At 46.8% G+C, this 23,134-nt stretch overlaps 1 protein-coding gene across 4 annotated transcripts in view; it reads left to right on the top strand.

Annotated features, from left to right (window-relative positions):
• NRK (Nik related kinase) overlaps positions 1–23,134 on the top strand; it is a 129,726-nt gene that overhangs the window by 86,164 nt on the left and 20,428 nt on the right. For 3 of the 4 annotated variants that reach the window (XM_039489753.1, XM_039489754.1, XM_039489756.1), the window contains 10 exons: positions 104–171; positions 1,398–1,516; positions 5,295–5,383; positions 6,852–6,958; positions 10,512–10,605; positions 13,824–13,988; positions 14,892–15,021; positions 16,109–16,267; positions 18,764–18,907; positions 21,080–21,214. In XM_039489753.1, the coding sequence (XP_039345687.1) occupies positions 104–171; positions 1,398–1,516; positions 5,295–5,383; positions 6,852–6,958; positions 10,512–10,605; positions 13,824–13,988; positions 14,892–15,021; positions 16,109–16,267; positions 18,764–18,907; positions 21,080–21,214 (1,210 nt within the window). Of the gene's footprint in view, positions 1–103; positions 172–1,397; positions 1,517–5,294; positions 5,384–6,851; positions 6,959–10,511; positions 10,606–13,823; positions 13,989–14,891; positions 15,022–16,108; positions 16,268–18,763; positions 18,908–21,079; positions 21,215–21,398; positions 21,644–23,134 lie in introns of those variants that run through there. The other variant, XM_039489755.1, reaches the window with a different exon arrangement.

A 23,134-nucleotide genomic window follows, 5' to 3' on the forward strand; every position in this document is an offset into this window, starting at 1 on the left:
GTGTTTTAGTCTGTCTTGTATTTATGCAGGGCATACATTGGGATTATTAACTGAGTATATGAGATCAGAGTAGTGAACTGAAACATTTGGTTAAATCTTTAAGGTTCCAGAAAGAACAACCTCTAAATTTTACAGCAGGGATCATCTTGGTCATCAGAAATGTCCTTCAAGGTAAGCTCCTCTGTGTTTTGTGCTTAAACTAATGTTGATTTATTATCAACAGGAAAACTGAAGCCAGCTCATTAAAATCAAAGCCATAACTTCAGGAACTCCACTGTCAACATCGGTTCATACGTCATTTAATGGCCGTTACAATTATTCCCTCATTTGAGCCAATTTACCCACAAAGTACCCAGCCAAATTTTATGACCTTGAACCTTAAAGAAGCTTCTAAACCTGCTCACATTTCTCCTCTGAACAGTTTACGTGTGTGATTTTGAACACAGATAAAACCCGCTTGTGGCTCTGCTTCTCTTTTTGCATCAGCATAATTTTAATCTCATCATATTATCAGTCCCTAACTGCACTGATAATATGTAAGGGCCTGATCCTGCCAATTCGTATGCAGGGCATGATGCCAAATGCTGTGAGTACTCTCATTTGATCCAGTAGTTTGAGCACAATGAATACAGCTCAGAGGGCCTGACTCTCCATTGCCCTGCATGTGGTACCATCATTCACACCAGTGCAAAAGTGGGTGTAAAACCCTTCAATGCAGCTTTGCTAACACCCACTGGTGTAAATGACTGCATGGGAGCAGGCTAATGGAGAATCAGACCTATGTGTAAAAAGCAACAAAGAGTCCTGTGGCACCTTTATAGACTAACATATGTATAGGAGCATAAGCTTTCGTAGGTGAATACCCACTTCGTCAGACGCATGTATTGGAAATTTCCAAAGGCAGGTATAAATATGCAGGCCAGAATCAGTCTGGAGATAACGAGGTTAGTTCAATCAGGGAGGATGAGCCCCTCTTCTAGACCTGTGTGTGTCACACTGTGGGAAGGGGGTAGAGGTTGGTGGGTTTTGGCACTGATGCTCCTAGTTTCTGTCTCTGACTCTGCATATATGCAATTTAGCCGTGCCTTGTGGTGTTTCTGCCAATTGCTTCATTACTACGTGTGCTCTCTTTAAGAATTATAGGCTGCAATGCAAAAAGGAGACATGGGCTAGTAGTTAAACCACAGTGTTTGGAGTCAGGAATTCCACAGTCTTCATTTTGACCCTAGGCAAGTCCCTTTATCTGCCTGTGTATTCAGTTCTCTGTTTGCAAATGGAGGTAATAATACCTACCTACCTCCCGGGGGGTGTTCTGAGGCTGATTCAGTAACGTCTGTACTGAGGCCCAGGAACAGAAATGCAAAATATTCTGATATGATTTTTGTCTCTGTGTTTAGTAACGTGCAGCAGTCATCCCCGGGGGGACATGCTTTGAAACTAAGCAGCAGCAGCAGCAGCTCTTCTGGCAGCAGGCAATGGGAGATGGGATCTCATCTCAGCAAAAGATCAACCTCAGGTGATTCTTAGGTCAATGATTTATCAATCAAAATGTGTAACGAAATCTGGTACAGGTTGAGTCCAAGATGTCAAAATCTTGCATACAAATGTAGATTTTTGTTCACCGCATGGCTTTTAGTGACATGATCTGGATTGTATGGTCTGTGTTGCAAGCACGGAGTTAAAATAGAAACAGTTCCTTTTTTGAGTGCAAAACTGACTGTGAGCATGTTCCCAGATGGAAAATGTCATAAACTGTCTCAATTAGGAGATGAAAAACAAAATCAATGTCTTTTTATTCACTAGTACTGTTGAAAGTCGGTGGATCTGGTGTTATGGGTACATTGGCCTAACGCTATACTAAGGGTAACTCACCGGAGTTTTTCTTCCTGACCTTTACTACTTTATTTGATTGCAAGCTAATGAGATGATACAGTTTAGCAGCTGTTATGCATTAACATTTCTGCACTCCATTATTGTTTTGGCTGGGGAAGACATGAGATTCCCCATTCAGCATCTTAAGAAACATTCCTTTGGTAGATTATAATTTATTGAAAACTATAGTGAAACTTTTAAAGAGGGCCGAAAGCAAATTATTAGATGGAGACAACCACATGTAGAGTAACCAAAATGTGTGGTGGGTTCTAAGCTTTGTATCACTATTTGTGAATGAAGACCTGCACAGCTCACTTGGGGTATGCTAGTTCGTGCAAATGCGTGGCAGTACGAACTCAGGTTCCTCTTAAATATGTGGCTTGAAGCACCAGCGGCAGCACTGAAGGGGAAGTAGATGCTGTATTGCTCTCTAGTTACTCCTAAATGTATTATAATTTCATGTGTTGTTGTAGGCGGGTTGGTCCCAGGATATTATAATTCTTATAATATATGTACCGGTTACATATATTAAGCCTAGCTGACCACTGCTGTGTAGCTCTCTGCAAAATGGTAGCATCTGATACCCACTTTGCTCCATGTAAATGACTACTAAGGCAGTGGGAAATCGGTGGTGTTTTACGGCTGATACCATGGTCTTAGAAATACATTTCATAATAATATGGAATTTAAAGAAAAAATTATTTTTAAAGTGATGTTCGTGTTCATTTACAAATACTTGACAAAGGAAGGCCGAATTGCATATTTATTGCAGTGACACATTCAAGCAAACTGCTTTAAAGAGTCATAAGATATAGGAAACTTTGTTTCAGGAAAAATCCAAACCACACTTTCAAATGATTCAACCTTGTTTTTCTTTTGCTTTTATCTCATTTTACGTTTAAGTAATAGTTTAGCAATAAGCAATCATGCAGCAGACTAGTATCAGAGGGGTAGCCGTGTTAGTCTGGATCTGTAAAAGCAACAAAGAATCCTGTGGCACCTTATAGACTAACAGACTATAGACCTAGTCTATACACCTTAGACTAGGTGTATAGGTGTATAGGTATAGGTGTATAGGTATACACCAAGTCTATACACCTTATAGACTTGCATCCGAAGAAGTGGGTATTCACCCACGAAAGCTCATGCTGCAAAACGTCTTTTAGTCTATAAGGTGCCACAGGATTCTTTGTTGCTTATGCAGCAGACTGTTCTCAGTGGTAGCAGATGACGGAACAAGGAGTAATGGTCTCAAGTTGCAGTGGGGGAGGTTTAGGTTGGCTGTTAGGAAAAACTTTTTCACTAGGAGGGTGGTGAAGCACTGGAATGGGTTACCTAGGGAGGTGGTGGAATCTCCTTCCTTAGAGTTTTTTAAGGTTAGGCTTGACAAAGCCCTGGCTGGGATGATTTAGTTGGGAATTGGTCCTGTTTTGAGCAGGGGGGTTGGACTAGATGACCTCCTGAGGTCCCTTCCAACTCTGATAGTCTATGCCAATTCCGCTTTACCGTCTCTGTCTGATATGTAATGCCTGTGCTATTCTGGTAAGGGGAAATGAAAACCTCACCAGCCCTGGAAAGAATAGAAAAGCTCCCCAGTGGTTTAAACTGTCTCCTTGGGTTCTTAAGTGTAATTGAATGACAGCTAGATATGTGGTATTCAGGAAAAAGTTTTATTTTCTCAGATCCAAAGGACCAGTGAATTAGATGTTTAAGGGCTATAAATACATTTAAACTAATATAGCAGCCTCGTTGCTTTAAACACTCAGTGACTAGTAATGAGTTCTGAATCAAAACAGATTTAGAAAAAGCTTAAATCCAGATAGTGATTGTAATAAAATTATGTAAATACACAAATAATTGCCTGGATTATTGAGTCCTAATCTGTAGGGGCCAGATTCAGCCATCCTTGCTCCTTGCTCTGTAAGTCGTCCCGCTGATAGCAATGGGACAGGTCATGTAGTAACTTACTAAGCAACGAGCTGGGTGGTGAGCTGCCTTGCATGCCAGTGCAGAGGAGTAAGGGGTAATAAGGTGCCTACGTACTTCCTTTCATGGGCCAATTGCATCATTAGACCATATGTGGAGAAGGACAGCAGCGATCCTGGACAATTCTGTCCTTCCTATGTAGCTGCTTGGGGAAAGGGCGGAGCCTTGGCTACTCCCCCCCCCCCCCCGCACACACGCGCACACACACACACACACGCACACACACAATGTGTTAGACAGCACAGCTAAGCCAGCAATCCATGCCAGGAGAAGTGCTGACATGGCTTATTACTGCCAAAGAATAAAGAGAAGCAAGACCTGAACAGTGACTTTCCAAGGAGGGCTCTTCCTGCACCAGTCAAGGAGGGGGAATTCTCCTCTGCAGTGCAATTTTACACACCCGAACTCTGACTTCTACGGCTATGTCTACCCTGCGAGTGAAGGTGTGATTGGAGCACAGGGAGGTGTACCCATGCCAGCTTTAATCGAGCTTGGACGGAAGACGTGGCGGCACAGGCTTCAGGGCAGGCTAGGTGCCTGAGGCGTACCCAGCCTCCCCAGCAGGTTTGTAGTTGGATGCTAGCCCGTGTGGAAGCCTGTGCCACCACACCGCTATGATTACCCGTGCTAGCGAGGGGCAATCTAGCACAGGTGTGCCTACCCATGAGACAATCGCACCTGCGCTTTCAGTGTGAACATACCTTGGCTTGCACAGGGGACTGAATTCGGAGAGAGATGAGACCTCTGAATTTTGGACAGTGGCAAAATATCATAAGATACTCTTAAAAAAAAATGTGGGGCTTGACTCCCCCTTGCTCATGAGAGCAGAGCCTTTGACATTAGTGGAACTATTCACATGAGTAGGGAATATTTATCCGATGCTAGTTTACAGGATTGGCCCTCTATGCTGTTTCTGCTCAACCATAATTTAAATTGCTCAGGAAAACGTGCACGTGGGGTTTGGGGCTCAGGGTTTCCATCCTCTGCTTTGGCCTGCAATCAGTGGAGCACAGCTGGGTGGCACCCACTCCTGTGGAATGCGCTGAGCAATCACTGGTGTTTAAGAGGGTTATACCAACCTGTTGGCCTCAACCCTAGCATGGCCACTTTCCCCACTCTTTTCATTCACAGAGCTGCTGCTTTTCCATGGTATACGGCACTTGTGTGAGCCAATTGGCTTCCACTCTGCCGGCCTAACCCCAAGCGGCAGAAATGCATCAGTATTAGCTGTGTTTGGTGGGACTTCCATAGCCATGCAGGGCTGCAGGAGGTCACCCTGAACAATCAAAGGAAGGCGTCCCTTTTCCATAAAAGAGAAAACGATACAATGCGAGCAGAGGAGGCCTATGCACGTATTGAGGGATTGTCCGGTGTATGTGTTGTATGTGCCATGTGTTTAATGCTTCTCTCTACAACTCTCCTTTTGGGGAATCCAGGATCGTCCAAGGCAGAGAGCCTGCTGTCCCAGAACCACCCGCAGCAGTGCAAGAAGTCTGCAAATGCTCCTCACCCTGCCCAGTTTTCAGTAGGTTCTTTTACTGCCAACACTGTTTTGGTTTGGGTCACACTTTCTAGTAAGGGTACATTTATAAACAGTATCAATGTCTAATTGACGTTTTAATTAATGGTTAACCAATTGTTATAGAGTCCAACAAGTCAACAGGCTGCTCATAAGCAGAGCGTATGACCCACTGTAGCACAATCTACTGCTGTCCTTGCAACCTTCCAATCACCTACCAGTCATAGCTGTAACACGCTTAATAATGTATTAACCCTTCAGGAGCTGTGTATAAACGTCCCTTTAATATAAAGTGTGACCGCTGTTTCTTGCTTTTTTTTATTAGTTCAGCCTTGTAAAATTGGGTGTTTGTCCATCGGTTCAGTTAACTGGAGCTAACATGCCCTGAGCAAGAGATCATACGTGGAATGTTTGGTATTTTAAAAGTTGCAGGGAAGGCCCTAGATGGCTTGGAGGAATGCAGAGCCAGGGATCGGGTCAAATCCAGAGCAGAACTGTAGCAGCCTAGAGTTCTTAACGTCAGCTAGCTGTTCGGTGGTCTGGGTAAGGCAGGTCTGGAGGAGAGGAAGAATGGTCCAGTGCTTAGGGAAAAAGCCTGGGACATCAGAGAACCAGGTTTGCATCCTTGTGTGGCCTTGGGCAAGTGTCACAGTCACTCTGTGTCTCAGCTTCCCATCCTTACGATGTGGGATAGTAGCACTTCCCTGCATTAGAGATTGTGTGGTGCTCAGGTACTGCAGTAATAGGTGCCATAGAAGTATCGTTGGCAGATAAATGATGGTCTCACTTCATTTCCCAGTAGACTTGTATCCACGTGATCAAAACCACCATCACAATTAGCACTAAGTGTCCACTTCAGCAGACTCAGTGGAGGTGAAAGGCTCCAGTTTGGGGCTAAATTATGGCATTTACCCACTGGCCAAAGTAGGCAGCTGGTCTGAGGCTCTTTGAAGCACAATCTCTCCCCAAACAGCCTGGGGGAATGTGCATATAAAGTGAAAGTGAGAGGTTTGTTTTTCCTGTGCATAATACCTCTCCATACAAGCATTTTCTACCCGGATATTAAAGCCCATCCCTTAAATATCATTGAGATTAAACCTAACCTTGGCCCCAAAATTCAAAAGTAACATTTTTAAAGAGCCAAGATTGGATGAAAGGTGCTTATGCTACTAGTGAACATTCACCCTGCTAAATTGTGGTTAGATGTTTGAGCCTAAAATTAACAGCTTGGTTAAAATTAACCACACGCCGTTACTAGAGTAATTCAGTCATTTTGATTTAGCTTATTATTCTTTGTGTACTACCTAGCTCCAGTGTTGGGTGGTGCAGAAGTGTTATCTGCCTAATAAAGAGTTTTAGTTAAAAGTTGCAGTAACTATTTATAAACTAGAAATGGAATAAGATGGCTGCGTGCTCCTGTGGTTTTGCAGTGGATTCTCAAATGGGAAAATGCAATCGGGTTTTCTTTATTCAGAGTCCAGCCTTCTTCGCCAAAGGGAAAGACGGTGCCACAGTAGCAGAATATTCATCATCCAGTGATGAACTGCTCAGCAGCGATGATGATGATATGATTCACACAAGGTTAGCTTTTTTCTTTTGTTACTAATTTGTTAAAACGCAGCTAACACCTCCAGGCTACTGCTGGCCACCGAAATAACACGGCCGCCTCCAGCTACAGCGCAGGCAGGAAGGGGTTAAGCCCTCAGGAGGCATTTGTGCACCAGGGCCCAGGGAACCTGACTACAGGGGGAGGGTGCCTAGGGGGGAGCAGCCACGCACTCCCTGCGGGCAGGGCCCAGGGTGGTGGGGGGGCAGGTGAAGAGGATGCAGGGTCGGGGTGCGAACAGGCTAGAAATGGCTTCCCCCCCACACACACTCCAGAGCTGAGCTGAGGGGCAAAGAGGCTTCCCCGGGCCAGCGCTGAGTGGGGCTTTGGCACACGCAAGGCTCAGCTCCTCCTGGCCAGTGCCTGGGCTGGAGGGTCTTGGGCTTCCCCAGGGCACCAGCCCAGCCAGAGGCAGTGGGGGAAGGAAGGAGCCGGCCAGCCAGGCTGTTGGTGAGCTGAGCGCTCTGACCAGAGGCTGGTTCTCCGCACAGCGCTGGGAGCGGGATGTGCCCTGCCGGGGGGGATATGGAGGAACAGTGGGGCTGGTGGGCGAAGAAGGGGCAAAGCAGGGAGAGGACAGCGAGAGGGGGAGCACGTAAAGTGCAGATTGGTGGGCAGCAGAGGTGACACATAACCGGCTGCCGCCTGGCACCTGCCCACACTCACCTGCCACCACAGCTCGCAGCGCGCAGCCAGCGCCGGCCAGAAACGGGACAGGGGGTGGGGCCCTGCTGGCCAAGAGCCAGCACGCAGCGGGGGGCTGGGCTGACGGCTCAGCAGGGGGAGCGGCCTGGCCCCACACGCTGCAGCTTGGCTCAGCCACCGGCCTTGCACGCCCACCCACATTGTCAGCCACTGGACCCCCCTTCCCCCCCCCACTCATTGTCAGTGAGTGGTGGGTGGTTTGCGAGCAGCGATCTGGCCAGCAGCAGGAGCTGCGAGTACTGATGGGGGGTCGGAGGGCGGGAGACGGGACGTCTGGTCACCCTGCATATGGGAAAAAAGTGTCTTGTCCCCTTGGCCAAACCCCATTCACTGCTGCTGCTGTGGAGGGTGTGAGGAGAAATCTCTGGGCATGTTTTCAGGGGAACCAGGCCGGGGCAGCTGTCTTTCGCCATGGGCTGTTCAGCAGAAATGGTTTGCGTGCTATTTGCTGCTCTGCTTATGTGCCGGATAAGTCAGAATTCCCCCCTGTTCTTTTAATAAAGGACTTTCATGCATGTGGTCTGCATGTGGTAAACTATCTATATGCCTGTACAGTGTATGTGCATGTGTACTGCATTTATGCATATTAATACCACTCCAGTGAGAATTCATCTCCTGGGAGACTTCACAGTGTTCAAATAACTCCAGTTCCTCCTAAATGAGGGGATTTCTTGTGGCTCATTTTTATAGATCAGTCTCACATCTCAGCTCTGAATTTACACACACAATTCGTACTTGCCGACCCCTGGATTTGTATGGCTCTCTTTGGTCACAGTTAATAAAAGTGGATTTCAGTTTTCCTTCAGGGCAAGTCCCACTCACCTTCCTCATAAGAGCAGTTCAGCGATCCCTCCTCTGTCAGGTCATGCTTCTTTCCAGTGTTATTAGATTTACAATTGTTTAATTTAATCCCTTCTGCAGAAGCAAATCATTGCTCTTCTTCATGCTCTGTTCCTCTGAAAACAAGTCTCTTGCACTGCACTGGCTCCACTGTTATTGCCTTTGCTTACATACAACAACTCCTACAATTGTGATACAGCCCCAGTAGCACAATAGAGTTTTTCACACCAGGCACTAGAATCAATGAATAGAAAATTGCGGGAGCAGAAAATAAAAATAAACCTCAATGAAGCATAATAATGAGAGACACTTGCATAAATCACACATAAAATATACAAATACAAGTTCAATCCTCCAATGGTGTAAATTCGACAACTGTCTTGCTGAGGATCTGGCCCTCAGAACGTACCTTCGTTTGTCAGGAGTGAGCAGAAGTCCAGGAGTCAGGAGATTTGGGATCTGTTGCCACGCCTGCCACTAACTCACTATGTGACCTTGGGCATGTCACTCACGCCTTTCTATGCTTCAGTTTCCTCATGTATAAAGTGTTAATGACAATAGTTTATGGACTTTTGTACAATGCTTTGAAACTCCACTATGCTGTGCCAGCACTGAAGATAATGAAAGCTCCCATGTGTCTCAAGGGAAGCCAGATCAGGCACTCGATAGGAGGAACCTATGCACTTTGTGCTCTTCCATTCCCATTGTATTAAGAACAATTGCACAGCTTGACTCTTGTTAGAGCAGAGTGTCATCATTGTTGTCATCATCTCCACCTCAGCCCACGCTCCTCCCTTTCCTTACAGCACAATGATGGCTGGGAAATTGTTGCTGAGGGTCACCTGAAGAAGATGCCCAGGGTACCTTGCCCTTCTCATCCAATCCCAGGCTAACTTTGAGTCTGGCCATGTGATTGGCTGCCCCAGAGGCCATAACGGGACATCTGATTGGCATGGAGGGTGGCGCTAACCTTTCCCTCTGTAGGATGGTGCTGGGGAAGGTGTGGGGCCAGTTCCTGCGGCTGTAGCAATTATTTCCCACCCTACGAATGTGCTGAGGGAGGAGTTGGGTGGCTTATAGGGTTTAATACATGGACATGGTATGCATATTTTTTCCAATATGTTGCCATTTTCTTTTCCGCTGGGACAAACTCAGCCAGCATTTGCATACCTTTTTGTGATTAGCATTGCTGCTACTCTTCAGGGTCTCATGTGGTTCTTCCTGGGCCAAAATTGAGGGGACGGAGGTGGTTAAAAATTCCCAGATTATCATTTGGTATTTAGGGTTAATTGTTGCCATGGGACATTAACATCCACTAGTTGAGACTTGCAGGGATAGGCTCAGTGACTGCTGTGTATGGAGCACAGGTTTAAGGCTTGTCATCCAGGCCTTGCGTCTAGGCCTAGCCAGGATGGAAGGTTTCATAACTGCTAGGGGCCCTCTCTCTGGCTTTTAGGTCAGTAAACTGCAGTTGAATGAATGGGTAGCATATGATGAGGATGGTTGGCCATGGCCAGCTTTGCTGTACAAATACACATTTTCCACATTTGTTTCTTTATGGTTGTTTCCTATTTATTTAATAATAATTGCAGCCTTTGGACAAAAATTCACTAGTGTGGGAGATACTTTCTTTGATGGGCAGGGGAGTGGGCAAAGTACATAGTCAAGCCTGTCTGAAGTGACTACTCCATGGACCAAATTGAAGTGGTGTCTGAAAAACTTATATTGGAGTCAATGGGGAAAGTATAAAGTAATCGCTTGGTATCTGGGTGGTAGAGGGGTGTCCTGTTGCAAGTCGTCCTTAGTACCAGTTTCAGCATAAAGTCTATGTAGATTTGTATGCAAGCTAATCAACTTGCTCCCATGCAAAAATATCCAAGTGTACTAGCTACTATTAATTCAGCGACGTTAGTTTATTTTAGAATGTGTGTGTTTTGTTTTCACCTGGCTTTGGTCTGCTCATTAATTGGAGTTTGTTACTAGGCAACTGCTAAGTAATGGAATGGCAGATTTCTCAAGGACAAGAGTTCCAGATGGAATTGAACTGAAACCCCAAAGCATCATAATAGAACAGAAGGTAATTTGGCCATTTGAAGGTGGGGGAGGAGGGAAGGTGCGGGGAGTCAAATTGCCTATCATTGCTAATGTACGTGATAAACATCATTTCCATTTCTTCTGAACAGAACAGCATCCAGTCAGTTTCCTGTCAAGTTTTGATCTGCAATTTCAAATTACAGCTACAAACCTTTAAACAATTTTTAAGCCATTTCAGGTTTGGGGTCTCCTATAAATCCGCTGATTATTACAAAATGGTGCCTCCTTCTTTGTCTTTCTTTCTTACTGAGTAGAATAGTTTCTTGAATCAGCAGATTTGTTAAAGGACCTACGTAACATGATACTATCAGTCATCATAATACAGAATTAGGGTCCAGATTTTCTTTACAATGTTTATAATTTAGGGAGAAATATCCTCTCACTTTTTAAATCATTACCCAGTGAAAAATACCTTCATTCCTAGGAATTTAAGAAGTCATAAAGGACCCCCACAAAACGCGTATGTTGTGCTCTCTTACTATTGCGCAAATGTTGTGCTCTCTTACTCCATCTGCTGGCTCAGCCCCACCTGCATTAACTAGCAAACTGTGTTCCCAGAGCAGACGATATTCCTGGTACACGAAAAAAGAAAGCAAACAAAATAGAACCATTCTCTCCATTGGTGCCTTGAAAACACCAAGCTGGAGTAATAATAATAAAACTTTGCTCTTGCAGAGCACCTATTATCCACGGACCTTGAAGCACTGACAAACATTAATGAATTTATTCTCATTTCAAGGATGGTGAAGATGAGTCACAGAGAGATTGAGCGACTGCCCATGGTCATACAGGCAAACTGTGACAGAGCCAGCAAGAGTGCTCAGGTTCCCGGACCCCAGCCCTGGCTTCTGAGCCTCAGTCACAATAGCGTCCTTCCTCTCTTAGGAAGGAATCAAATGTTGGTTCCGCAATAGAAAAAGCAGCAAGTCTGTAGGAAAAGAACTCTTAGGCTATGTCTACACTGCGGACCTTACAGCGACACAGCCAGGGCCAGCTCCAGGCACCAGCTCAGCAAGCAGGTGCTTGGGATGGCCAAGGGGAAGGGGCGGCAAGTCGGGCTCTTCGGCGGCGGGTCCCTCAGTCCCTCTCGGAGGGAAGGACCTGCCGCTGAATTGCTGCCAAAGAAGAAAGCGACGCGGTGGAGCTGCCGCCGATCACGATCACGGCTTTTTTTTTCCTGCCGCTTGGGGTGGCAAAAACCCTGGAGCTGGCCCTGGACACAGCTATACCGCTGTAAGGTCTCCCATGTAGCTGCTCTTTGTGGGCAGGAGAGAGCTCTCCTGCCGGCATAATTAAACCACCCCCAATGAGCAGCGTTAGCTGTGTCAGCAGGAGAGACTCTCTTGCCAACATAGTGCTGTCCACACCAGCACTTTCACCGGTGAAACTTACGTTGGGCAGGAGGGTGGTTTTCTCACAGCCTTCATGGACAAAAGTTTTACCAACAAAGGTGGGAGTGTAGACAAAGCCCTAGGGTCGTGCATCAGAGACGGGATTACAAATCCTAGAAATATAGAGCAGGAAGGGACCTCGAGATATCACCACGTCCAGCCCCCTGAGACAGGGCCAAGAAACCTAGACTTTCCCTCACAAGTGTTTGTCCAACCTATTCTTAAACATTTCCACAACCTCTTTCAGAGCTTAACTACCTTTATAGTTAGAAAGTTTTTCCTAATATCTAACCTAAATCTCCCTTGCTGCAGATTAAACCTTCTTGTGCTACCTTCAGTGGCCACAGAGAACAATTGATCACCATCCTCTTTATAACAGCCCTTAACATATTTGAAGTCTATTATCAGATGCCCCCGTCAGTCATCTTTTTTTCAAGATTAAACATGCTCAGGGTGTTTTTTAATTTTTCCTTAGGTCAGGTCAGGTTTTCCAAAGCTTTTGTCATTTTTGTTGCTCTCCTCTGGACCCTCTCCAGTTTGTCCACATCTTTCCTGATGTGTGGTGCCCAGAAATGGACACGGTACTCCCACTGAGGCCTCCCCGGTGCCGCATAGAATGAGACAACTACCTCCCATGTCTTATATACAACACTCCTGTTAATACACCCCAGGATATTAGCCCAATGGCAAGTTTAGAAAAAAAAGTAGAATAAAAAATGCTTCACAGCATCCCTTTAATTTCCAATTAGTTATTTGGCTTTTAAAAGACAAGCAACTTCGATTTAGAATTCACTGCTTGTCTTCAGATATATTGGCCAGCATTCACAAAGGCTTAGTTTACTTCACTAGGTTGTTTATCAGCCAGCAAACCACACAGACTGCGGCTTCTGATTCAGCCAGTGTTCCCTTTTTTTTTTTTTTTTTGCTTGAGTATAATTCAACAGGAAATTTCTAATGTTACACTTAGCATCCCATTGTTTCCTACATCCCAGCACCGATGGTCCTCAAATACCATCCTTCCCCTTCATCCTCCACAGTAGACAGATCCTTCTGCACTCCACTCACCACCTAGAACATATATCAGTGTCTCAATGACCCTAGTTTAGTCAAACTTGGCCATTGTACCCAGAGCCCTCTGTCCTACCACATCTATAGATGCTACTTGTGTGGTGTCTTATAACCCACTGAGCTGACAGGTATAAGGAAGGCTGCAGTACAAAAATGCACAGTATTGGTAAGACTGAGATTCTTAGTCTTCCCAGTCTTTTCAGTGTGCCTTTACTGAGTGTGATTATGCCATAATCAGATCTTACAGCTACAGTAAGTGAAAGTTTTAATGACAAGGACACTAATGAGGTATGGTCTGAGAAAAGGGCTGGGATCAAGGAACTCATGTGTTCTGATCCCAGCTGTGACGCCAACTCTACCTGTGGTCTAGGGGCAAATCATTTTGTTTCTGTGCCTCGTTTTTTCTACCTGGATGACAGTACCTCCTTACCTACCACTTGGGGATGTGAACATTTACTAATTAATTAATGAAGGCTATTTTGTAAATAAGGCGCATTATTGATGCTGTTTAAATGCTTGTCATATATCAGCATATCCGTGCACTGTCATTTTAGTTTCATATTTTTGTTGGGTTGACATTTGTGCCAGAAGCTGATTTTCTTCAACTGATGTACCACATAGAGCACTGTGCCTCCCCTCGCACTGCCCCACCATTACTTTCTGTCCTACCTAGCCAGGGTTACACAACGAAACAAAAGTATGTTGTGGTGAATTTAACTTCCCAGTCTGTTTTCATGTGCAGAATCATATTGCGGGGAAACAAAGCTGTAGCACCCAGGAAGGACTGTGGAGCATACACAACCAGAACTATCTCCTACCAGATCTCCTACAGCAAAGCCAAATTTCGGACTCCTCGGCAAACCAGCAAAAAGTTACCCAGAATAGCCAAGGACCTCAGAACAAATCTGTAAGTAATAAGGTATAGCTTCAAACTGGGTTCATTAGATTCACTGCAATAGCACTTCCCTCCAGGCCTTCCTTTTCCCTGGCATAGGGGCCAAAGGGTGACGGGCTTTTAATCCCATGGATCAAGTCTCGTCAAGAGAAGAGATCTTTGGTCCCCTTCCTTTTCAAAGAGGCTTGAACCAGGGGCCAGTAGAAAGTCTTGGGTGCCCTAACCCGATCCCTAATTCCTCTCCTGTTTGTCCATCCATTCCTCCTCTATGTTCCTCTTATTCTTTACTCCCTCCTTTTCCCCCTACACAAATATTAGCATACTTCCCCTGCACTCCATTAGTATGCGTCTTCTCTTTTCCCATGGTGCTAATGCTCTTAGATCGCTGCCTTCAGCCCTGTCCTAGGGTGCTACCTTTTCTACCCATCCTCTCTCTGCCGTGCCAATGGTGCAAATCAGCAACATCAAAGGAACATCCCCAGCACTGCCAGGCGAGGGATAACATTAACGGTGCAAATAAGTAATAACTCTCTCAAGAGACAGGTCTTTAAAACAGGCCTGGGTTGCTGCACCAGCATCCTCCTGGCTGCAGAGAGGTTTGAGTAATGTCCTACTTCAAATCAGACAGCAGGGAGTGATCTAAAAGCGAGGTGTCTGTTTCTCTCTCTCTTCCCCTAGGGACCAATTAGTTCACTTCTATGCTGTGTCTTGTCATGACTCTTTGCTCAGGCTTCCTGCATTGTAGTTCAATTTGTACCACAAGCTCGCGCTTCAGAATTGTTGTTCAGATCTAATTATGTCAAGTACAGTTTCATATAAACCTCAGAGAGCTTTCTGGTTACCAGCAGTGATATGCAATATCTGTTCCCTGCTATCAACTTCTGAAGTGAAAACCGACCTTATTTTTCACTGCAGACGTCAAGTGCTGAAAGTACGCCCTCAAAGGGTAGTTCATCATCTACCACATCCTTTACTTCGTTCATAGATCCTAGACTACTACAAATCTCACCTCCCAGCAGTCCAGCAGGACCTACTTGTAGCTCTCGTGAGTATGCTTGCGCCAGTCGTAAAATGCATCATGCCTGGCTCTTTTGCAAAAAGCACCAGGCTTAATTCTTGGAAATTAAGATTGGAGTTTTCTGGTGACTTTTTGAAACTCTAAATCAGGGGTGGGCAAACTTTTTTGGCCCGAGGGCCACATCTGGGTATGGACATTGTGTGGTGGGCCATGAATGCTCACAAAATTGGGGTTGGGGTGCAGGAGGGGGTGAGGGTGCTAGGATGGGGCCAGAAATAAGGAGTTCAGGGTGCAGGAGAGGGCTCTGGGCTGGGGGGTGTGGGGAGGATGGGGACTTCAGCTGGGGGTGCAGGCTGTAGGGTGGGGCTGGGGATGAGAGGTTGGGGGTGCAGGAGGGTGCTCTGGGCTGGGATCGAGGGGTTCAGAGGGTGGGAGGGGGATCAGGGCTGGGGGTTGGAGTGTGAGAGGGGCTCGGGGTGCAGGCTCTGGGCGGCATGTTCTCTGGCTCCTACGCAGAGGCACGGCCAGGCAGCTCTGCGTTCTGCCCCATCCACAGGTGCTGCCCCTGCAGTTCCTATAGGCTGTGGTTCCCGGCCAATAGGATCTGTGGGGGCAGCACTTGGGGTGGAGCCCCCTGGCTGCCCCTATGCATAGGAGCTGGAGCTGGGACATGCCTCTGCTTTCGGGAGCCGTGTGGAGCCACAGCACCTGTGGAGTAGGGCAAGCCCTGGACCCCGCTCCCCAGCGGGAGCTCAAGGGCTGGATTAAAATGTCTGAAGGGCTGGATGTGGCCCCCAGGCCGTAGTTTGCCCACATCTGCTCTAAATCCATGTTAATAGTGTTGGATTTCATTGCACTGCTTCTGCCCAGGTTCCTGATGAAGTGTGCATTACTCTGTTCATGTGTTAGCCCAATGCATATTCATGAATACATCCCAAACTGTGCAGACATATGGTTCTACCTCATGCTACGTTAAGTTTTGCAGAAATTATTCCCTGGGTGTTGAAACATGCAGCTCTCTGGAGTTGCTTTCAAATTTCAATAAACAAGTCATGTGTGAGGTGTGACCAAGGTGTGAGACATCTTTCATGTCTCCCTGTGTCTTTTCTTCCAGCATCTAGCCCCAAAGCAGAGCCTATTAGGAGAGGGAATGCAAGGAAAGGCTCTGTTGTCAATGTCAACCCGACAAATATCCGGCCACAGAGTGACAGTCCAGAAATTCGCAAATACAAGAAGAAATTTAATTCAGAGATCCTGTGTGCTGCTCTGTGGGGTAAGCTTAGAAATGAAGGGGCATGTGTCTAGTTAGGAAACAGAGGGACAGTGTGTTTCTGACAATATAGGCGACGCTGAGATTTTGCATTTGTATTGCACCTCTTATCCCAAAGTGGGGGAGGGATAGCTCAGTGGTTTGAGCATTGGCTTGCTAAACCCAGGGTTGTGAGTTCAATCCTTGAGGGGGCCATTTAGGGATCTGGGGCAGAAATCTGTCTGGGGATTGGTCCTGCTTTGAGCAAGGGGTTAGACTAGATGACTCCCTGTGAGGTCCCTTCCAACCCCAATATTCTAAGAGCTATTTACCTACAGCAGCACTCAAATGACGCCACCTTAGAGGTGGAAGGTGACAGCCAGATGAATCTCCATTGCAGAACATTCTGTGCAACAGGGTGGAAGGACATTTTGGTGAAGGCACTAAATTAAAATCTTTCTCACTGAAAGAGCCAAGAGCTCATCATGCCCTTCCAGAGCATCAGCACCTGTGTTTTTAAAGCCTTGCCAGAAGGTTTCCCACACAGTAAGCCACACAATATTTTATGAATCTTCCTTAGCTGAATGAAGTGCTGAATTGATCGTGCCAAGCTTTGCCAAATTATCCCTCAGATTCTGGAGAGTGGGGCTGGAAAGGGAGGGGATCTCTCCCTCTCTCCCCCACCGCAGCAACCCCCAAGCTGGGGGTAGGCAGGAGGGGGTCTCCCCTGCCACAGCAGCCACAGGCCTCTTTTTCTGGCCACTGCGGCCCTGCACATTCTAAATTCCCCCTACCCCTTCTTCTCACCCCATGGCCCCCTCCCACCTACCCCCATTCCCCCCAAGGCCACCACCTCACCTTACATGTGCATCTTCTCCAGGGTCCAGGCACTTAATTAGTGGAGCCACGCCTGCGCGGCTCCACTAATTAGGTGGGTGGCCCTTCATTCTCATGTGCGTGGCTGCCCAGGTGCACACCTTAGAGGGAACTATCCACGGACCACCTGAATGGAGCTCACGGACCACCAGTGGTCCGTGGACCAGTTTGAGAACCTCTGCCATAGAGTCTTTCTATGGGTATCTTCACTAGAAGCTAAAACAGATTGAGACATCAATTCTATCGGAGGCTGAACTCCCTCGACTCCCACAAATTTCTCAAGAGGTACTCAGCACCTTGCAGGATCAGGCACTTACAGAGAGAACCCCGTGGGTATAAATCAGCACAGATGTATTGACTCCAGGGGAGCAACTCCACTTTAGCCCAGTTGTGGACTGGGCCTGCATTTCCTGGTGCCTTTGCTCTGAAATGGTTTTCATCATCCATCTGTTTTAGGAGAAGAAAGAAGATGAGCTCTGTGGAGCTGACACAATATTTACCTCCAGTCAGCTTGAGTCTCGCATGAAAAACAAAATAAATGAATGAAATAGGGGAAACGCTATCCAAAGGAAATGCGGATTTCCAGTTTACAGCTTCAGTTTTGTTTAATGCATGTTTAAAGGAGGCCAAGATTTTAAATGAAGAACAGAACAGCGTAGCAAAGTCTGTAATTACATGTACGGTGAGGTTGAACAACGCCAGGTCCTCATCGGAGCTTTGCCAGTAGAAACGATGGTTTTGTGCAGTGTGATTCCTTATGCCATTTTATTTCCACTACAATATGCTGATTAGGAACCTTACCAACCATGCCAGCTAAGCTGAATCCCCATCCAGTGGGTGTCAGTCATGTCAGCAGCCCATTGGAGCCTTCACTTTGTTGGGAATAATTAGATTTCAGATGGATTCACTCCATTAATTTGGCATTCGAAAGCGTCTTTATGAAACACGGAAATTTTCACTCCTGAACAATCCACTTCCTAGCATCGTTTGTTCCTTTTCTAGTGTGCCCCGTGCTTGGGACTGTTACCCCTCATTGAATTTGAGGTTGGAGGTGGTTCATAGATTTTAAGGTCAGAAGGCACCATTATATTGTCTAGTCTGACCTCCTACGTAACGCAGGAGCATTAGTGGAGTTGGAGGTTTTGTGATATTCACAGACTGCTTTTGGGATCACAAAGCAGTTTAAATCCACGTTGACTTCAGGGGGACTATTCGTGCCTAAAGTTACATGTGTACTTAAGTATCAGAGGGGTAGCCGTGTTAGTCTGGATCTGTAAAAGCAGCAAAGAATCCTGTGGCACCTTATAGACTAACAGACGTTTTGCAGCATGAGCTTTCGTGGGTGAATACCCACTTCTTCAGATGCACTTGCTGCAAAACGTCTGTTAGTCTATAAGGTGCCACAGGATTCTTTGCTGCTTTTACAGATCCAAGTACTTAGCTGGATTGGGGTTTTATTGCATTGTGAAATAGTGAGAATTCTGTAATTCACTTTTCACGAGGTCGTCTGCATAGTGCCAGATAATATATCCGAGGCAGTTAAGAGAAGGAAGTCCAAAGCAGAGTCAGTTATAGATAAGCAATTAATGCTGAAATGTGCTATGACTCAGTAGACAATTTACAGTGGTTTTTATGAACTAACAGGAGTAAATTTACTGGTGGGGACGGAGAATGGGTTATGGCTGCTGGACCGAAGTGGACAAGGAAGGGTTTACTCGCTGATCACAAGGAGACGATTCCAGCAAATGGATGTTCTGGAAGGACTCAATGTGCTAATCACCATATCAGGTTTGTTCAGTGTCTAAAAGTATCTGACCCACTTAATAAATTATAAAGAGGAATTAGGTTATGAATTAGGTTATCGACTTCCCTCTTGTAGGACAAAGCAGGACAATTATTTTTGCTAATAGGAAAGCACTCTTTGGATCGCCGATATTTGCATCCTCCTTCCAGATTCGGCTGTGACCTGGGATATGCCATTACATGCTTAATGTGTAAAATGGTTTGTGGGATATAAAAATGTGCTGAATGTTTAAACCTGACTGGTCCCCATCATTTCATTGCTGCTAAGGCAGTCTGTGTTTGGTTAATTGTTTATATAACATGTGAGCATCGCTCTAAGCAGATTTCCATCCAAAACATTGTTACGTCATATCAATGTATGGCTGGCAAGAGGGCAAACGAATCATGTGGGGCCCTACTCTGCAAGTGCTGTGGTCCTCAGCTCCCATTGGCTGCCATGGCAGCTGAGGACCTCACAGGATCAGGCCCTGGATGGGTAGATTGGAATGGCTGCTATTTATACACAGGTTGGACACAGTGCATTTGGCATAGCTGAAGCCCAGATTCGCTCGTTCCCACTTTCCACGTGATGCAACATCCCTTTTGAGCCTCTCTCTTGACTCTAGATTGCTATTTGCCTTATGTAGGTCTAAAAACAAAATTAAAAAGACTTCTTGAGATAAGGAATCGTGAAATAACCCCCCACCCGCCCCGGTCATAGGGTTCACTCACTGGTGGTGGCATCTCCTCCTGGTGGCTCTGGGGATTAGCCCTTGCCAGGCGCTGCCCTCCTCTGGCAGTGTCGCTCCCCGTCGTCTCCTTTACCCTGAGGCCCCTCTTACGCCCGGAGCTGCAGCTTCCTGTTCTTGCCTTGGCCCTCCCACTAAGTTCCTCCCTTTCCAGGGAAATCAAAGTCCTTCCGGACCAGCTGGCTGGTGTCGCCAACGCCCTGCACCACTTCCCAGTGGCTGGCAGGGGAACCCAGGCCCACCCTCTACACTGGGTTCCAGGCCAAGATTCCTATGACAAGCAGCCAAGTTCTGTATGGTCCTACCTCTTGCTGCTGTTTCCCTGGGCTTCACCCTCCTCATCTGGCTTCCTCCTCTTTCTGGGTTTGCCAGTCCAAGCTCCCTCCTCCCAGGCAGTGACTGTAGACTATTTCCTTCCAGCCCCTTGCTGCTCTCAGCTTCTGGGCTTTATACAGCTCCCTCCTGTTCCTGCCCAGCTGCGCCCATTTCCAATGAGTGGCCTGCTGCCTGTCTCCTCCCTCAGGTGCAGCCTGGGCAGTTAATTGGCCTGCCTAGCCCTTCAACCTCTCCAGGGCTTGTGTGGGGTGGGCACCGCCTCACACCCTCCAACAGGAATCCAAAGAAAATAGGTGCCTACAATGAAGGCTGACAATGAATTGGCACTGACGTAACTCCCCCATCTAAAATGGCTTTTCCAGACCATGTCTGTAACCCTCCCTTCAGAGTGGTGTGACAGATGTCAGATGTTCTACTCTCGCATCAGGCCGGGGTCTAGGGGCAGCCATTCGGTGGGTGTAAGGGAAAAGCTTTGTGTGAAGTATGAAGATTGGGAAAAGAGAAAAAAATAAATACGGGTGTGCAAGGGCCACGATGCAATAGGTGTGTCAGCCCCGTGGCAGACATTGGCACCACATGGGGTCTCCTCTTCTGCACTGCTGGCCTCATGTCTCACGTGAAATGACACAAATCTCTTGGTACTCTGAGTCATAGTAATCGCAGAGGCTGAATACAAGAGTTTTGTATTGCTCTGAAGCAGGGGCGGCTCTACAAATTTGGCCGCCCCAAGCAATCATGCCCGGGAGGCGCCCCCGAGCCGCGGGAGTAGCGGACCTGCCGCGGGCATGACTGCGGAGGGTCCGCTGGTCGCACGGCTCAGCTGGACCTCCCGCAGCTTGGTCCGGTTGAGCTGCCGCAGTCATGCCTGCGGGAGGTCCAGCCGAGCCGCGGGACCAGCGAACCGTCCGCAGTCCGGTCGTCCCGGGGCTCCGGTGGACCTCCCGCAGGCATGACTGCGGCAGATCCACCGGCCCAGCCTGCCGCCCCCCGGGGAAAGGGCCGCCCCAGGCGGGTGCTTGCCCCGCTGGGCTCTAGAGCCGCCCCTGCTCTGAAGTAAAATGGGTTGCCTCTTTTTCTGATCTGTGCATGTCAGGCAAAAAGAATAAGCTGAGGGTGTATTATTTATCCTGGCTGAGAAACAAGATTTTGCGCAACGATCCAGAGGTGGAGAAGCGACAAGGCTGGGTGTCCGTGGGAGACCTGGAAGGCTGCGTGCACTACAAAGTCGGTGAGTCTCGTTCCTGGGCAGCCGTACGCAGTTCTCCTTTCCTATCTGATCACACGTATTGGCCACATTTTCCTTCACCCTTATTGAAAAATTACACCTGGGCTTTGACATTTCTTCAAACCTGCATGCAGTACATCAAGAATGCCCCACTCCCTTTAATTCCACATTGCTCCTCCCTTTGCAGCCTGCAAAGTTTGGCTGAACTGAAAGGCAGGACGCTTCTGTTGCTCAGCCAGTGATTTCAGCATTCTGGGGTTGGCTGGCATCCTCACTGGTAGTGACATTCTTCACCTCCGTCATACCAGTCTCCTCTTCTGGCCCTGAGTACCTGCACAGTAACAGCATCAATGGGATGCCTGCAGGTGATTGATCAGGATGGGTGTCCCACAATCCGTCCCTGTCTCTGTATTGTATAAGCCCTAAATATACATATCAATGTTATACTTAAGTATGCAATAAAATGCATTTGTGACCATCACTGAACTATCATCTGGCTTTTATTCGGCTTCTGCATAGAGCACCTTTGAAGATGAACACTAGTATGTGTGACAGTCATTATTACTTTAGCATGTAAAATATTTCAGTGATTCATGCTGTAGCAGAACATAAAATAGATTTGACTGTATTAAAAGACGCTATATTATAGCTGGGTTTCTCCAAGCAATATAGCAAATTAATGGGGGGGGGGGGGTTGGGAAGGTCTTTGCCTTATACTCTGTTTTATTGCTTTGCTTTTACAACACAGCGCTTTAAAATTGGCATCGTTTAGAATGAAATCAGAGACAGAAAGTTAAATAGATCTGTGTGAACCTATAGTTATTTTCTTTGTCATTCTAGTGCAGCTGCATTTATTTTCCACTCTAATGGCTCATTTTTAGGTTTTATAAAGAACAGTGTACACAAATGTACACGTACACTTGTTTGCAGCTTCTGGGAGGATGGACATGAGATAGAAAATAACTTAAGTCATTTGACAAAATGGTCATACAAAAGACTCTCGGGGAGCCAGAAAAACTCTAACATCTGGAGAACCCCCTGCAAACCTGAGACAAAAAGCCTCTCTGCACCTTGACATTTCCAGTTTACCAGACTGTGGCCATGTCTATAGGAGTTGTGCAGATGCCCTGGGACGTTGCAGACAGCATCCCCTTCTCAACTTTGACCTTCAGCAAAATGCAATGTATTCCTCTTTCTCCGTAGTCAGATAAACAGGGATTGTCTCTCTTGCTTTGCTGCTTTGGACGAGCAGCAGCTGCTATTTCACTATTTGCAAATCCTTGTGTATTCTGACCTTTGTCCTTACAGGCACTTTTCCTGTAGAGAGCAAGACTGGTTTTTATTTTCTCTGCGTGGGTTGGCCTTTCTCATCAGTATATCATCCTCGTCCAGCCCCGCCCCTTCACCCAGCTGCCATTATGTGTTGTGCCTGTGTGAAATGGTCCTATCTGAGCAGCATGTGCTGAGCACACCCTTACTCCCCCAGAAATAATTCTTACCTAACTCGTGTAACACCTGCGTCTTTTTTAGAGAACATGACTGTAATTTGCCACACAGACACTGAATGTAAAATGAGGCAGAAATGTGTAGGAAAGCAACACCCTTGTGGCCTGTTCTATTTCAGAGGGAAATGCTCATGTCTGGCAGAATTAAAATAAAACAGACCAAAAAAGCCTTAATTTTCAGTGCCCGGCTCTGTGTTTACTGTTCATAAACCCAACGTGAGTTTAACCAACTCAAAGAAATTGCTCCTCTCTGAAATGCTCGACACATGGGGAGGCCACCGCCCACACGCACGCTGAGATGAGAATAAAGCCTTTAGAGCTCCGCGAAGGAGCTCAGCACACCGCTGGCCCTCCTTTTATAGCCTAGAAGATATCACAACGTGCGCCTGATAGCGTCGCTAAGTAATGCCAGCGGGGG

The sequence above is a fragment of the Mauremys reevesii genome, linkage group 9 (genome assembly GCF_016161935.1).
Source record: "Mauremys reevesii isolate NIE-2019 linkage group 9, ASM1616193v1, whole genome shotgun sequence".
Taxonomy (NCBI): Eukaryota; Metazoa; Chordata; order Testudines; family Geoemydidae; genus Mauremys; species Mauremys reevesii.